At 35.8% G+C, this 18597-nt stretch overlaps 1 protein-coding gene across 4 annotated transcripts in view; it reads right to left on the bottom strand.

The window, feature by feature from the left end:
- Nucleotides 1-612: 612 nt before the first annotated feature.
- Nucleotides 613-18597, bottom strand: part of LOC131149427 (probable sugar phosphate/phosphate translocator At1g06470) — a 106013-nt gene continuing 88028 nt past the window's right edge. For 3 of the 4 annotated variants that reach the window (XM_058099856.1, XM_058099858.1, XM_058099857.1), the window contains 3 exons: nt 3822-3916; nt 1903-2055; nt 613-1050 (listed from right to left, as the gene is read on the bottom strand). In XM_058099856.1, coding sequence (XP_057955839.1) covers nt 1950-2055; nt 3822-3916 — 201 coding nt within the window. In that variant the 3' untranslated portion in view covers nt 613-1050; nt 1903-1949. Of the gene's footprint in view, nt 1051-1902; nt 2056-3821; nt 5228-18597 lie in introns of those variants that run through there. The other variant, XR_009135218.1, reaches the window with a different exon arrangement.

The raw sequence follows: 18597 nt of genomic DNA, 5'->3' as shown, positions 1-18597 counted from the left end.
TTGATACACAGCTACTGGAACTCCAAGGGTGATTCTGTCCATTGTGTGACGCACCATCTTAAAACAAGTATGATATTTGGTTTCAGAGCAGTCTTACGTGATTAAGTTGTTGGAGTTCCTGCTTAAAAGTGCCGTAATGGTGATGTCTACCGAGAAATGCCATGGCAGAAGAATCATCTCAGCACAGATCAACTGCTGGAAATTTCCCAGAAGCTGTTAACTTTCCCTAGAGCCTCAAACAGGGTTGTAATTCATATTTCTTGAGGTTTGATATTAATGTATGTGACCATTATTGCATTGCATTGCTACATCCTCTCTGCTGTGCAGTAAACAAGCTTACTCGTTTGAAATCTGCTCTATTCTCCCTGAAAATGAATTACTATTGCATTATGCAGCTAGCTGCCCTTGCACATTGAAATTAATGGATCTTTGTTAACGTACTTGCCTTTCTTTTGGGTTGATATCTTGTCTCGACTCCAGACAACTAAAAAATGAACTGCTTGGCAAGCATATTTTAACAGTGTATAGTAGTATCGAGGGAAAAAATGATTACCATGAAAAAGGACATCTGCTTATCTCCCCTGTAGTTGTATCCAAATAAAACCGGAAATGGCATCTAACAAGATGGAAAATCGTAAAGCGAGAAAAGCCATTCAATTCATTATGCCTAGGCTAACAATCTCTTCATCACAAATTCTTCTTGATAAAAGAAAATAATGAGAATTTGTTACAAAATTGAATCAACAATAAACTCAAAATATAGAAACATAAACTGTAATTACCAATAAAAATATTCCACTGGCTAAAAGCTAGAGAAAACCTTCCATTCCGCATGAGCTTCTCTCATCTTGGGCAGGTCCTGATGTCAAATTATTTGTTTTAGTCTCGTGAATTCTATGGAAACTCCTTGCCAACCAACACAAAGATTGTAAATGTAAGGGCAAATCTTGAAGAGCATGGGGAAACATTAAATGCTGCAATTTTAAGAGTAGCCGCAAGGGATTATCTTCACTGAATTCCCTGGAAACCACACCTGAGAATGAACATTCCCTGAAAATATTTTCCCTCATCAGGTCATATGCATTGTGAAACTAGCAAATAGCTCATTGCATTAAAGAGGTCTTTCACAGCAAATTCAAATTCAAGGTATATTATCTTTTACTCATGTACAGTTTCCTACATTTTTTGAGAATTTCTTAGGTAAGCCTATGTTAAGAGATAAACCTTCCAGAGGACGGATCGACTCCTGCCATCAATATCATGGTATTTATGGGGAAAAGGGCTACCTCTTGTCATGGTGATCAGTACTCAACACAAAACCTTGTGTGAGAGAACAGTTAATGCACTTGTGCAAATAAAATAAAATAAAATAAAAATAAAAATTGAGCAAATAGAGACATCAGATGACTTTGAAAAATATTGGCTAGGGTAAAGTTTAAAGACCTGTGGAAAACCCAAGTCATTTTAGGAATTGACAAATATTTGTATCATTGAAAGAAGGCCTTCTTATAGGAAGAAATGGACAAGATATGATACATCTCTTCAGAACCTCCACACATATGGCTCATAACGTTTAACACCAAAAAGGGCAAGAGAATATATATATATATATATAAAATAAATCCACTTGGTTTCAGACTCGGTACAACCCAAGATCATCATTCCCTTTGGTTTGCACAATCAAAAATTTTTTTTGAAGGTTTACAAGAAGATCAAAAAATACGGAATTGTATCAAGAATTATGTACAATAAAATACGAGAATATATATATACCAAAACTATCAATTTGAAGAAGCATGGCCTCCCATGCATGCCAAATAAATAGTAAATGAGAAGTGAAAAGTACACGAATGCTTAGCCAAATCTCTGTACCATTTTAATATAAAGAGGTGAGAGACTTACTTTTAGTTTATTGAATTCAAATTATGATATGCAATTTGCAAGAGCTTTCAAGAGCTATCCTCACGATCATCCATCTCCTCAAGAATAACATATTTTGCAACAGATCCCCCCATGTCATCTTCACTAACATGAGCCTTTTGTAGTTTTTCATATCTGAAAAATAAAAGGGCGGGATCATAGTTCCATAGGAAAATATATATATATATACACATACATTCAAAATTCTGAAAGGCAACAAAGTTGAACGATAAAAAAATTGAAGATCACATATAAAAATTTGCTACATCACAACGATTCAAGAAAACAGCCTATAGCTGACAAATTTAGGGGTTGTTTGGTATCATTTATGTTTTATGTTTCTTGTTTTCATTGCTGTGCAGTGAAGAAACATATGATAAAAAATATGTCTTTGTTGCTAACTTTCAGTTTCTATTGTCGATTTTCAGTTAGTGCCAGAAACTAAAAGTCAAATTTTATAATTTTTAGTTGTTCTAGCAATCTATTGCAATTGATATCCATAATTCACTTTTGTAGATTAATAATTGTGACACAATTTTTGAATAAAAATAAAATAAAACTGGCATTTGAATTTAAAATAAATTTTAAAAAATACCCATAAAATTTCTTAAAACATTGAAAAAATAATAAAAATTATTCAAAAACTAATTTCACCAAATTTCAACCTTCATTAATAGGATTGTTCTTGGAGCATTAAAAAATAGGTATAAAATATAATAATGAAGTTAAATGATTATATATTATTTTCATTTTTTATTATAGTACTTTATAATTTAGATTCTTTTTAATCTTCATTATTCTAATCATATTATTATTATTTTTTAAAAAATTATTTGATCCATGGGCAAAAAAGAACATGCATTTAACTAAATTTTCAATTTGTTTCAGTTTTGCGAATATTAACCAAAGTTGTCATTTATCTATTTTTAGGTTTTTTTTTTTTTCTTTTTCTTTTTCTTTTTCATAAATTTGACAGGGACACTAAACATCCCCTTAGTTTTCATATGGTATCTAAAAATTCTACAACTTGACAAAGGATTGAGCCTATAATGTACTAATATCAATTCCTTCTATTATAGAGAACAATGTGCTCTCCATAGAGAAAAATGTGGAAATTCTTTCATTATAGAAATAAAAATAATGCATTATAATTGTACTCCTGAACAAGGAAGATGAAACTTATGACAAAAAGGACAAAATTCAGAGAGGAGAAAGGATAACAGTAAGGATTTAGAATTCAGTCTGCTCATTAATTTGGTCCCGCTCACAACTGAAATGAAATCCTTTCATGAAGTCAAGAATTTCACAGCTATCATAATCATAACTTGCCTGATGTTTAGAGCTTGCAGTTCTAAAGTCGATTTAGAATTGTGTGGATTTAGATAAAATGCAACAGACCTCGTATTTGGATGTATGGATATAGACAAAATGCAATACAAAATTGCAGAGTTTCGTCTACATGTACGTATTGCGGTCCAGCACAGGAAAAAGAGGTGTCTGCCACCTTAAACTATACAGATTTGAAATGTGATAAAGAAATTCAATTATATAGGCAGCAGTTCCATGGTCCAAACAGGGATACAAGCCATCTGACACAACAGGAAACGACAAAAATAGTTAAGGCATTATCACATGCTTAGGAACAAATTGAAGACAGGCCTTGAAACTTCGGAGAATTTTGAGCCAGTCATTAACATAAACTGCAAGCATAGGTTCTGGAGGTCCAGTTTTCCACCATCAGACGCAAAAGATTAATGACAAGTCCCCACAAAGACAACATGAAAATTAAAAACAATTTTTCCTTCACAAATCTGATGGAGTTATGTCTTCATCAAGCAACAGAGACAATGGATTCCATAACAAGAATACTAATCTTTTTGAAAATCTCTCTGATTACTTACTTGTACCAATTGAATAAACTGACACCAATCATGATTGTGAAGAGACCAACCCCTTTCAACCAGGTAAATTTATCATGGAAGTATAAGACTGCAACCTGAACATGGAAAGAAGAACATCACTAATGATCATCAGTTTAAATAAAATTAAGAGCTAACAAAGAACTCAGGACAATTATGGAGGATGGACTAGGCTCTCTGAACAAAAATTAGTCTAGAACTAAACATGACCAGTCCCCAAATGAAAACATGGGCATGGCTACATATTTGATGTCCATGACTTTATCATCAATGCGCAGTCCTGTTCAAAAGTGTTCATGAGCATGCCGAGGAATCATAAATAGTAATACAATGCTAAGTTATATATAAAAATCACTGACTTGCACAGCACTTGCATATTCACCCACAATCCCCCCAGTTTTCAACTCAAATAAAACATGTCAGACCCCATGGGTGATCAAAATACAATTTGAGAAAACCATGTGAAACATAAAAAATTAGCTGACAAATTGCTGATACAAGTTTTTTTTTTATCCTTCTTTTTTGCTTCAAAAAATTGAAGAGGAAGTATAAAAAGGATCCACTTAAATTTTTAACATTTGATAGACAAGGAAGGAGAAATGCTTTGGGTGCACCATAATATACAAGAAGCAAGGGAAAGGATGAGGGGAAAGGAAAAGTATTAAAACCCAAGGGAATCCCAATATATAATAGCAAAAAATTCCCTCCTGTTGAACTTTTCCCACAGGCCCACAAAGATAGCTTCTGCAAAAAAAAGGACAATTTTAAACTTTGAACATCAAAACTGCTATCTCAAAATCACCAAATATAGAACAAGATACCCAGATCCAAACACAATTCTGGAGCTTATTTCTGCCCCCCACCCGAAAAAAATTAAATAATAATAATAATAATAAAACCACCAGCCACCAAACACATCTTTTGCAAATTGTAGCATCACCTAAAGCACTCCAACAAAAATAAAAATAAAAATTGCAAGGGTTCAAAGCAGTTCTAAAATGAATAAACAAGTGGCTTACCAATTCCGCCGCCTCTTTACACAACAATACATCTATTTTGGAATATATCAAATTATGTCAACTAATTGACCTGGAATTATGCACTTGTTCAGTGCCATAAGTGAAGAATATAACCTTGGACGAAGCCAAAGGGGTCCAAATTCTTCTAACCAGAAAGCTTTCCATGGCTATAACAACTTACCATCAGCCATTTCCTCAAAGAAAAAATAAACCAAGAATTTAGATTTGTACTTTTCTTTTGGAAAACCATATCACCGCATCCCAAATCCATATTGCTCCCTTCCGATGAATGTAGTACTTCACCCAAGTATCTTTCTTTGCTCAAGTTCATAAAGATAGGGAAAATCTCCAAAAAAGAGAAATTACCACCTGTCGTTCATAAACATCTCTGACCAATCACCAACTTCAAACAAATCCCTTCACATAATTGCTCAATATAGAAGTCATTCTAACTAACATTTGTATAATATTGAAAATTTAAAACAGAAGTTCAAGATATTTCTGCTAATGCTCAACAAAGTTACTGATATATGAAATTTAAATAAGTACTAGAAATTTGGCTTTTTAGACTTGAACTCATTGGCATAAATTAAAATTAAACTTGACTTGTAAGAAAATGGTAGGGATACTAATGTGAGGTTTAGATCTTCTTTTGAGTCCTTGGAGATGCGTATTGATAAGACCCTAGTGTTTTATTGTGGAAAAATTGGGGAAATTGAAAGGATGGAATATAGAAAGAGAAATAAGTTGATCACTTCAAGGAAATCTACCACCAAATCAGCCAAAAGCTCTGAATTATATTATTACTTGAATGAAAAATCCCCATACAGTTACGCGCACACACACATACACACATATAGGGTAGGGAATCCTACTTCTAGTAGGATATATCCCAATCCAAATACTTGATGCACTCCAATAATTAATCCAAAAAATAACAAGGAAAATAACAAAAAATAAACATAACATTAAATAGAAATCCCAATTGATTTGAGAATCCTAACATAAATTGAAATCCTAATTGGTTTGGGAATCCTAACATAAATAGAAATTCTAATTGATTAGGGAATCCTAACATTCCTGCCTCATTCAAATAGAAATCCTAAATGGTGTGGGAATTCTGAAATCCTAATTGATTTGGGCATCTTAACATTCCTGCCTCATTCAAATCAGCCTGGTCCTAAAGGCCGAGTAGCAATAAACTTTGAGAATCACTCCTCTAAGGACTGATAAATTTCTCTAGTTACTTCTTCATCTTGTAAGCAAGACTAGTGAACTAAAACTTCTATAATGTCTCAAGTTCTATGTTTGAACACTCAGTGAGCCAAAATTTCTTGTGGTTGCACTTGAACGTCACTAATAGTTGTAATATTAGGCAAGTGTTGTTGCACAGTTACTTGCTCCCCCAACTTCTTGAAGCAACAGACATGAAAAACTAGATGTACCTTACAACCTAATGGTAAGTCAAGACAATAAGCAACAGGACCTATACATTATAGGATCTTATAAGGCCCATAGAATCGAGGAAACAACTTCATTGAAAAACAAACAGTCACTGATACGTGTCTATATGGTTGTAGCTTGAAAATTCCTCTTTTCACCATGATGCTTATCAGCATGATATTTCATACAAGCATGAGCTACAACAAGATTTCCTTTAAGGAGTTGAAGCACCTTGTCTCGATCATATAACTCCTCAACAACTTGATCAATCTCGAGGATCGAGCTAAATATCTAGCAAGGATAGGAGAAGCTCGACCATAAACGGCATCGAATGGAGTCAACTTGCTGGAGGAATGATAAGTGATATTGTACCACCATTCTCCCCATGGAAGCCATTGCACCCAATCCTTTGATTTGTCACTAGCAAAGCAATGAATATAAGTCTCCAAGAACCCATTATTAACTTCAATTTGCCCATTTGATTGTCGATGATATGTAGTTCTCATACTCAATTATGTTCCTTTCAAACAAACATTAGTAGGGACATTACCTAGCAATATAGGAATGCAGTGATCATGTGTTCACTGAGCTCCACAAGCAAGTAAGAAACTTCTAAAAAATAGAGATTCTAGCTCTTCATCCTAGCTAGATTGATGTTGTAGCTACATTGGTGCTCAAAGTTGTACCAAGCAACCATGCTGCAACTTTTTCAGAAGCTTCTATAGGATGGTTTGAAACCATAATGACATAACTACAATGTTTGCCTTTAAGAGTTGCTCTCTAGCCGTTCACAGAGAACTTTATAATCAATTTAGAAAAATTCCAACCTATATCACCCAAAGTTCATCACCATTCAATGCCCAAAAACATTTCATAATCTTTTAGTGGTAACAAAAAGAAATCAACATACAACTCATGATTTTGCATGGTAAGCTTAACCTTCTGACGCTTGCTCGAAAACATGACAAAGTCTTTCCATCCGCAACCTTTACATCAAACTTTTTACGTTGCTCCATAGGATAGGCTAGCTGCCCAACAATTTCAATATCCATGAAATAATTGGTGCTACTTGTATCAATTAAAACACCGACAAGTTGGCATTTTAGGAAGCCAATAATTTTCATGGTTTGAGGATTAGCATACCCAACTAAAGCATGAACTAAAGAAGTGATAGATTCATCATTATCATCAGATCCCATACCTTTCAAATTTGAATTAGCACAGTCATCCTCAACCTCTTTTGGCTCCTCCACTGGTTCAATTATCAAGAGTCGTCTCTATTTGCAACATTGCCCCCTATGCCACTTCTCATCATAATGCCAGCACAAACCCTTTGTCATTTTCTCCTTATGTTTGTCTCGAGTCAATTGTTTGGTAGGAGGATTGCAAGGAGCAGGAGGTTTGATAGTGCTACTGGCAATTAGCTTGCTAATGGACTTTCTAGAGCGACAACACTCTTCTTCCAATTTCTCTTCTAACCATGCGAAGGAAATTGCAATCGTCATAGTCTGTGGCCAACATACTTTGACCTCACACCAAATGTTACATATAAGATCTTCAACAAATGTACCAATGAGTTGGATTTCATTTCAATCTTTAGTTCTGTTTGATACACACTCAAATCATGTTTGCCATGCCAAGACAATGCTAGTTTATCATATTTTGGCAAGCTCTCCATCAATATTTTCATCTAGTGGGCCCAAATCGGACAAGTAATCTAGAAGCAAATTCTCACCATGAAGGCATTCAACAAAAAGCTTCAAACCAATCATACCATTGAATAGCATCATCATCCAAACTAATAGCAACAATGCCAACTTTAGATATTTTTGGAGTGCAGTCAAGCAAAGTATTTTTCAGCCCAAGAAACCAAACTAGTAGTGTCATCGCTGTCCCACAGAGGGAATTCCACCTTTATCACGCTCTCCTTAGAAACCTCCTTTGTGCACATATGGCTGCTCCCTACACGATTAATTGACATAGAGGCATCATCTTCTTTCTCTTTATGGGAAGATGCACCAAGTAGTTTATAGAAGGATGCCTAGATCTCTTCAAATTAAGGCTTAAACATGTTTCTAAGTTCAGCCTTTGGCCTAGCTTCCATTTGAGACTTCTAATTTTTATGATGTCATTGTGTACAAGTGAAGATAAAACATTCTAAGATCTTGCTTTTGTCGATGATTTAACAACACCCAAAAGAATGGCAACACTGATAGCAAATGAAAAGACCCTAGGTTTTATTGTAAAGAAGTGGGGAAACTAAAGGGATGGAAAAAAAGAGAGAGAGAGAGAGGGAGGGAGAAAATGGGGTTGATCACTTCGAGGGGATTCGCCTCCAAATTAGCCAAAGGGTCTAGATTATATTACTACTTGAATGAACAATCCCCATAAGGTTACACACACACACACACACAAATAGGGTAGGGAATCAGACTCCTAGTAGGAGTATAAATCCCCAACCAACTCCTTAATGGACTCCAATAAGTATTCCTAAAATAACAAGGAAAATAAGGAAAAGTCAACATATCATTAAATAGAAATCCTAATTGATTTGGAATTGTAACATGAATAGAAATTCTAATTGGTTTGAGAATTCTAACATGTATCTCAGCTTTATCCACATTTTATTTCCAATACCAAATTTGGGGTGCCTAATGGGCTTCACATTTATTGAAGGGAAGACCCATGGGTACGAGATTCGGCATCTTTTTGTGTCATTTTATCATTTATATCAACTTTCTTCATTACATAACAGGGTGGATTCATCTTTTTTTTTAATTTCTAATAAAGAGAATTTTTTTTGAGATTTCCATTTCCTCGGCTCTGAATGATAGAGTGGTGGAACTTGCACCTTTGTTGACGTTGTTGGAGGGTTGTTATCCTTCCAATAGGGTCTTTGGGAGGAAGTCGATGTTGGAGTCTTCCAGGGATCACTCTTTCAAATTTTTCCTTTAGTTTTTTTATCCAAGAAAAATTGTGTTTTTTCACCTATCATAGAATTTGGAAAGCCATTTTCTCAATTAAGGCTTTTATTTGGTTGGTTGTTATCAATAGAGTTAATTAACAATCTGTTGCAGAGGAGTCCTCCTAAGGCTTTATCCTGATGTATGTGTTCTTTGTGTTCATAGTTCTGAATCTACCTCCTATTTTTTTCCTTTTTTTGCATTGTTCCTTCTCCTGATGATTTGGAATAGACACTTTGGTCTTATTAGGGAAAGTTGGGTTTGTCCAAAGTTGAAGGAGGACATATTGTCCATTTTTTTTTCATGGTTCCAAAGAAGCAAAGAGAGATCAGCTCTTTGGAGACGTGGGTTGTAAGCCGTGTTGTGGGGTGTTTGGATGGAAATGAACCATCGTATCTTAAAGGGGAAAAAGACTTCTTGTTCTTTGGTTGGGGATAAGTTTGAACATTTGGCTTCATTATGGGCTGTTGGCTGCTGGCTGTTTCAAGGGAATGCCCTTTGGGGATGTTCAGAGTGATTGGTTTTTTGTTTTCTACTAATTTTTGTTTTTTTAATTTTGTTCCTTTGTTCTTTATAGGAGGATTTCTTATTCTCCTGTCTTGTACATTTTTTCTTTATTAATAATGTTCTTCTTTTTTAATAAAAAAGGTAATAGAACTAATATTTTTGATAATACATGAAATTGCATTAAGAAAGGAGAAGAGCTTACCACCTAAAGGAGGACAAGAAATCTTCACGAAAAAAATATGAAAAAAAAAAATTATCCATCCAGAAAGGAAGAAACATATACAATAAATCTCCAAGTAAATCAGACGAATTAGAAACATAGCCATATTGTTCCCCAAACACATCCAGAGGCAAACCACCATCATGATCAAACTGATGATTGGTTCATTGCTATCAATATCTGACACATGACCCCATTTATTCTTCTCCTAGCCTCTGCTATCCCTCCCATTTGTATCCTCCTTCTGACCATTCAGAGATTCCAAAATACACAAGCCTCTGTCAGCATTTATTCTTTAAAATGTATTTTGTTCTCCCATAACAATCACCTCGCTTGGATTCTAAAGCTTTTTCTGATACCATATTTGTTTTCCCAGCTCATCAAGAAACATGAACCTAATTACCACTGTCATTTTTGTAAGTCCTTTGCTTACCAATAACCTTATCACCCACGTCATCCCATTTACCCTGAATACCCTCCACTCACCCTTCCTGGGTCTTAGTCAAGCCCACCCGATCACAATTTGCCAAGGGATGCCTGCTGATCTTGTCAGTACAGCAGCCCTCTCCCACTGAAGACACAGAAGTGTCAGCCAGTCTCCTGTACTCACCCAAATCATTGTAATGTTGAGCTTGAATCTGCCCAGCATCATGCACCTTGTCCTCAACCATAACCTGTAAGAAGAATGTACTTGGCTTCTTCTTATCCAGCTCGAAACAAGCCTATTTGGACTGCAATATTGTATACTTCCAAAGTGGATTCTTGACCCCTGCACTACACCCTCCTTCTCCAAACTATGCTTCCTCTTAAGTAAGAATTTTGGGCCTGATTCAGACGCTCATTAGGTTCTAAAGCAGATTGGGTTCAGCACTTCCAAACCCCACCATAGGCCTCAGCCATATTAGCTTCCACATTTACTCTCTCTTTAATCCCTCTAGATTGAACCTCAACAGTTCCCAACTGAGCTTGCTCTTTGGTCTGCTCCAAATTAAAAATAAGTCCAGAACAACCATTAGCCATCTTACCCAGTAAAGGGGCCAGGCCCAGATGGACTCATTTTCAATCTGGCCTACCTAATGAGAAGCACTATCTGCCTCCACTCTGCAGCAATTGTCTTTCTCTGCTAACCCTTGTAGATTCCCATTATCCTCTGCTGGCACATGCCTCATTTCTTCATCACACTTCAAACAAAAATGAACAATTTTGGACATCAGACTTTCTTCCACGAACAATCTCTTCCCTGCAATCAGAATCAGTGTCCTTCACCAAATAAGAATCTCCCTTGTCCATTACTTCCACCAAAGATCAAAGTTCTTCTGCCAAGTTCTTTTGCGAAGTTCTTCCATCCACCACCATGATACCCTCCTGGAATGAAAACTGAGAGAATCTCTTGCCATTCCACCCCAATCTAGTTCCAAAAGCTTACTGGTATTCATCAATAATTGACCCTTGCAAATTTAATTTTATGAGTGAACCTCCTAGTCTCATTGAATATCCGAGAAGCTCACTCCATTGAAATGCCCCATAACCAGCACACCAAAGTGATGCCAGGTAATGAATCTTTTCCCAAACCAACAAAAAATTCAACTTCTTCACCAAAAAGATATGTGCATTATGTTCCAATCATAACCCCCACACCAGGTGCATTTCCATAATGCAGCCCTGTCCTCTCTCCTTCCAAACCCACAAATGAACTAGCCAAAAAGCCCTCCAAGTCTGGGCAAACCCAACTCTCTCCCAATAAACCAAATAATTATTCCACCCTCTCCAAGAAAAATCATAATGCAAAAAAATACAAGATGCTGTTGTTATTGGCATTGATTCAACTGAGCACCACCAACCAGATAAAAGCCTCGACTCTTGGGGGGACTTTGGCTTTCTAAATAGTATTACAAGAAGGAAAAGAAGAATTAGAAGGATCATGAACTCACAAAATGATTTACATGAATACGCCCCCAAAGGATCCGAGAAACAAAAACGAGAATCCAATCCCAAAGAAACACGACAACTATTCAACAAAATTAATGAGGAAAGGTCATCCCTCTCCCTATCATTAAGAGATCTCCGAAAAATGAAGCCAAAGGACTACCCAAATCAACAAGAAAATAAGAAATAATGCTATTCCACCCTGAGCTCAAATGGAAGAGATGAGTAAAAGAGGAGGATAAAACAACATTTCCAACCAAATACCTTTCCAAAAACAAATATGATAATCCCTTCCCACCAAAAATTTAGTATGGGGAATGAAGAGGAGATAAATCTGAGAGATAATCTCCACAGGCTCTTATCCAAATCCCAAATTAGTATCCCACCCATTCTCATTCAGCTCAAACTTTCTTTTAACAACTCTATGCCAAAGGGAAGAATCCTCTAAGGAAACCACCAAAGCCATTTAGCTGAGAGAGTGATACTTTTAGACACCAAATTTCCAAGACAACCCACCCTCCAATTTTGACCTACACACAACATCCCAGCTCACCAAGTGGTCCCTATGACCCCTGACCCCGAAGCATAAGAAATCTCTCATAAAGTTCTCAATCTTACTATGCAAAAAAGCTTGGATAAAATTGATTCTACCCCCAAGAGAGAAAAGAGCCCCTTCCAACCATCATGACACTTGGGTATCCTTTCCACTGCTGGATTCCAAAAATTTGCAGAGATGGGTCCCCCCCCCCCCCCCCCCCACAAAACCCCAAAGGGACACCTAGATATGACAAAGGTCAATCCAAAAAACCACACACCATAACAAAGGACCAGTCCCTAGCTTGCGCACATTAATAGTAACTAAACCACTCTTCCCCATGTTAATCTTAAGTCTAGAAACCCTCACAAAAATATGGAGAAGACCCAAAATGCTCCTAAAAGGACAATATCATCTAAAAGGAAATGGTGTCATCAACAAATTGAAAGTGTGAAACCACTATACCCTCTCTCCCCACCGCTAACCTTTCACCAATCCCCTGTCCACTACCCTATCACCATCCTACTCAAAACATTAATCAGTGGAACAAACAAAAAAAATGGGGAGTGGGTCACCTTGTCTAATACCTCTCGAAGCACTAAACAAGGATTTAGGTTTGCCATTCACTATAACCGAAAATAACACATTGAATGTGCAACCCCTCATCCACCGAGGTCGCCTCTTGCCAAACCCCTTCCTCACAAAATTTTTTTATGCAAAAAAATCCAGCTAACTTCACCATTGGATTTCTCAAAATCCAATTTAAAAATGAAACCCTGCTTCTCTCTCCTCCAAATATCCTCAATCACTTCATTTGCTACCAAAATAGCATACACTATCCCCCGCAAACGCACTTTGAGGCTTAGAAATGGTCTGATCAGCACTACACTCAACCTATTAACTAATACTTTTGTGATAATCATATACACACTTAAAATTTGAAACTAGACTAACAGGTTTGTATTCTGCAATCTTGGTTTCCTAGATGAGTACAATATCAGGGGAGTGCCCAGTCATAACCTATCTAATTAGACTCTTCTCCCAAATATATGTAAGCCTCTCATGTTCCAGCCAATAATCTTCAGAATTTAACTCATTTATCACCCTTCCCAACACCCTTAATACCCCTTATAATTAACAGAAGAAGCAAATTTTTTTAATTCTTTCTCAACCTTCTTTTTTCTCTCATATGTTCTAGAACTCAAACCTAACCTCACTTCATTACCTGCGAGATTTACTAATCTCAAACCTAGCTAGGAGTTTCACAGGTCTCCATAGTGAATGCTTTTAAATAACAGTCGCGACCATTATGAATGCCATTACATAACATTTTTTTGGGTGCTCAATACTGCCACCATGAAATCGGTTGGAAGAAAAATCACACCTGTAGCGGCTGTTGCGGACCACGACCATTATGTTAAGGTTGCTACGGCCATTACATAACCTCTGTAGGACCGTTACAGCAATAAATAAATAAATTACTTTTTCTTCTCACTTTTGTTTTTGCTCCTCTTTTTCTCAATATACGATGGGAGAGATGGGGAAAAAGATTATAATGAAGATGATAATGATACAAAATTTACATTTTTTAAGTACTCACAAGAGATGCATTAATAACAATTTGATAATACTAATTTTCTAAGAAAATATTTTATTTTGATAATATTAGTATGTTCTATAATTTTCAACTTCAACCTTCTTTTCTTTTCTAGTTATTGTATATTTGTCTTACTCGTATGTCTTATGTGTTTAATAGATTAATAGAGTGTATAACATATTTTTTTTATTAACTAATTTATCACACATAAGAATAATGAAAAAAATATGAATACAAACACTCACATAATTTTTCTATCAATGGTGGTTTAAAACAAATGTAAATTTCTTGCCCTTATCAAACAACTTAGTTGAACTAAAGGATCCAATATACACAAACTCTTTCTAAGAACAATTAAAAGCTTAAAACATGTAAAATACACTTATATGCATAAGGTTGTGAGTGCTTGAAAAAAATTCAGGTCGTTACACTTGCTTCCTGTTATGTAACATCCACTACTCCTGCTTCCCAATACACCCATTACCATAATGTTATGCTACCCACAACTTAAAACTATGCCATAGTCTCTCTCACCTCCCCCAAGATCAACAGAGAGCCATCTCCTTGGGAAGGATCCTCCCTTTGGCATAGAACAATAGAGGAAAGAATGGGACCGTACAAGAAAGGGAAGAATACCTTTTCTAGATTTAAAAGCACTTGGATTTATATGTGAAGCGTATTTCAACAAGTTATGTAGGTCACTACATATCTAATTTCCGTAGATGAAAAGGATCAATATGAACATTTCACCTTGGATATGTCACACCACCAATCTTCACCCAAATCAGTTTACAAGCTAACCTAAGTTAATATTAAGTTGGCATCTACTCTATTATATTTAACTGTTAACATTGGATTCTGATGAAGGACTGCTTGTGGATAATTCTACGTGATCATAATTCATTTGGAGATTTAAAAATTAAGGAATTTCTTTATTAGCAAATCTAGATATTTTAGAAGTTTAGTTAATTTAGGTGATTATTTGTATTAGTACTAATGTTGGGCATATAACCGTATAAGTACTTTTTTTTTGTATTTTGTAAGACAATTATGTCATTTGAATGCAGAAGTGCTCTCTCTCATGCAGCCTCCCCCATTTTCTCTTCCTCCTCCTTTCTCCTCTTTCCTTCTCCTTCCACACTTCTCTTTCTGTGTTTATTTTCTGCCCTGTTTCTGATCTTCCCATTCAACCTGCAGCAGTCTCTTTTCTTCTTCCTTCTTCTATTCCACTTTCTATCTCTCTCCCTTAATTCTCTCTTTCTGTTTCTTTTACTGTCCTACATTAATTTGGTATCAGATAAAGCTTCGATTCATCCACAATCTTCTTCTGTTATCATCTGTACCTTGTCCAATGAACAATCATCCAAAATTCAAAGCCACAGCCGAGACCAAAGTGCAGCCACTGCAATTTCCTTCCATTGCTGCCAACATTGTACTAAAGCCACAGAATACCAACCATTTACACAACAATCAAGGAAAATTGGAGGCTCAAAGCACCATACATCAACGTGCAACTTTCTCCAAAAATTTCAACTGTGCCTGTTGAAATTCAAGCACTAACTCCCAGGCATCATTTCACTGCATACCCATCTCCATTGAAGACAGACACCACACAATGGCCTTCGCCTGAGGTTTCATTGTCATCCTCCACCAGAGAAGCCCCATGTGGCACCTGAGATTTTCCAGCCACTGACACGTTCAAAATCTGGAGTTATTTTGACACACTACCACCACCAGTAGAGTCAACATCTGGGATGTAAATCCAGCAGGAAGTCCACCACTGGAAGGTCATTTGCTGGCAACGCACACACCTCACACACTGGCGCACACATGTGAAAAATTGCCAGCACTTTCTGCAATTTTCAGAACCGTGAGAAGATTCTAGAAAAAATATTAGAATATTTTGCAATATTTTACTTTGATTTGGGATATTTGACCTATAGCATAGGGTCTTGGACTGACAATGCAAATTTCAGCTTTTTGGAGATTGAATTAATTATGCCATCATTCAGATTGATACTCAGCTGTGTTATTTTGAGATTTACTGCAATATATTGGTTTCCCTTAACGAGATTTTGGGAATGATTTGAAGAAATTCAACTGTAAATGTTTAATTTATATTTTTGGAAGAAAATTCAGTGCTGTCATCCCACAGATTCAGGTTTAATTCTGAAACTCGGCAGAATATCATCCACAAATTCAGAAATAATGCTTAGAAATTGAAGTTAAATTGGGGCCAGCATTTTTAATACTCAACAAGATATGAATTTGGGAAATGTTACATGGGCTTCCAGGCCTTGCCTTCAGGATATTGCTCGTCTCAGTGGTAACCCTTTTCTAAGAAATTTTTCATGGATTGGCTGTTTCATCTTGATATTTATTTTGAATACAAGGAGACAACCGAAAGAAGAACAAGATTTGCATCTAATAATCTAGTGGGCTATGTGGCTGCATGATGGGATAGAATAAAATGCTGCCGTAGACAACTAGGTAAAACTCAAATCTTCAGTTTTAGAATTAAAAGTCTGTAATTTTCCCAACTGTTATCATGAGATCATCTTCCATCTCAAGAGAAAAAATAATTCTTATTTGGGACAATATGAGTTTCCAGTTTCAAAAAGCTTATCAAAGATGAAACAAGAATTGTTGTTCTTATGGGCTATGCATATGATCACACAAAAGATGAAATTGCAAGTGAACCTGAATTCATTGTTTGTAATGATAATCAATGTAGAAATGAAAGCTTCATTAATTGTGTGAACAATAGACCACATGATGCCATCCTTGAAGAGCAAGCAATTGCAATGGAATAAAATGTTAAAACTGAAGAAGAGTTTGAGAAGCAGGCAGCAAAAATCAATGTTAAAATTACGAACTCAATTCAAAGCAAGAGCTTTTAGAGGATGAAATTGTTGAATCTTGTGCTAAGTTTGAGATACATGGACCCAAAGCCTCCATCTTCCAAAGCGTAATTCTCCACCTATGGACGTTGGGATTAGGGCTCTTGAGAAGAATTTCAGTAATTTATTGATATTGGCATGTCTATTGAAAATGGACAATGTGAAATTACTAGTTGACTGGCTCAAGGATATATTCTCCCTGTGCTTGTCACGCCATCGTAAAACTCAAAGTCGAGTTTTCTCTGACAAGGGGTGTTTAATGGAGAATCACTTGCAGATAATTCTAGGCAGTCACATTTTGTTTGAAGATTAAAAAATTTGGGATTTTCATTTAAATTAATAAATCTGGATATTTTATAAGTTTAGTTAATTTAGGGTTATTTTATCTATTTTAAGTACTTTGGGGTTATTCTATAAATTATTTGTTTAGTTGCAATTTTGGGTGTATATGCACTTTGTTTGTATGAGACAATTAATTAAATTCATATGCTTAGGTAATAATGGAATTATATGTTTACCTAGTTTATTTAACACAATTATAAAAACTAAGAAAATGTCATATGAATGGAGGAAAAACACTTTAATACCTATATACAAAAATAAATGAAAAATTCAAAATTTTAATAACTATCGTGGAATTAAACTTATGAGTCATACGATGAAATTGTGGGAAAAGGTAGTTGAACAAAAATTAAGGCTAGAAGCAAAGGTCTCAAAAAATCAATTTGGTTTTATGCCTAGGAGATCTACCACAGAAGCTATATATCTTTTAAGAAGATTAATGGAAAAGTTTAGGGAAAAGAAAAGAGACTTGCATATGGTATTTATTGACTTAGAGAAAGCATATGATAGGGTACCTAAGAAAATTCTATGGTGGGTTTTAGAAAAAAAAAAAGGTGTATGTAGTGGGTATACTGATGTCATTAAGGATATGTACGATGAAGTTATGACTAGTGTAAGGACTATAGATGGAGAAACTAGAGAATTTTCAATCACCATAGGTGTACATCGAGGATCTGCTTTGAACCTTTATCTTTTTGCTTTAGTGATGGACAAACTGACTAAGAACATTCAAAATGAGGTTCCATGGTGTATTTTGTTTATAGATGATATCGTATTGATTGATGAAACTAGGGGCGAAGTAGAGGTTAAGTCAAAATTATGGAGAAGCTTTGGAATCTAGAGGCTTCAGGATAAGTAAAAATAAGACAGAATATACAACAGCAGCGAAATCAAGCCTTAAGTCCGACTAGGTGGGGTCAGCTATATGAATCATTTCCGCCAATTTATGTGATCATGGAGCATTTCTTTTGACAAATTTAGGGCTATTAAATCCTTATTAACTATCTCATTCCAAGTTATTTTAGGTCTACCCCTACCCCTTCTACCAACCCCCGCAGTAACTAACTCGCTCTTCCTCACTGGCGCACTATGTGGCCTACGTTGCAAGTGCCCAAACCATCTGAGTTGTCCCTCCCTTATCTTATCTTCTATAGGAGCTACACCTAACTTATCACGAATATGTTCATTCCTCTATTTATCTTTCAGTGTTATATCACTCATCCATCTAAGCATTCTCATCTCGGCAACTTTTACATTTCAGATATTCTATTTCTTCGTTGCCCAACATTCTAATCCATATTGCATA

Source organism: Malania oleifera, chromosome 2 (assembly GCF_029873635.1).
Source record: "Malania oleifera isolate guangnan ecotype guangnan chromosome 2, ASM2987363v1, whole genome shotgun sequence".
Classification (NCBI taxonomy): domain Eukaryota; kingdom Viridiplantae; phylum Streptophyta; class Magnoliopsida; order Santalales; family Ximeniaceae; genus Malania; species Malania oleifera.
The sequence above is the reverse complement of the archived record's forward strand: the minus strand, read 5'-3'. Positions and strand labels throughout refer to the sequence as shown.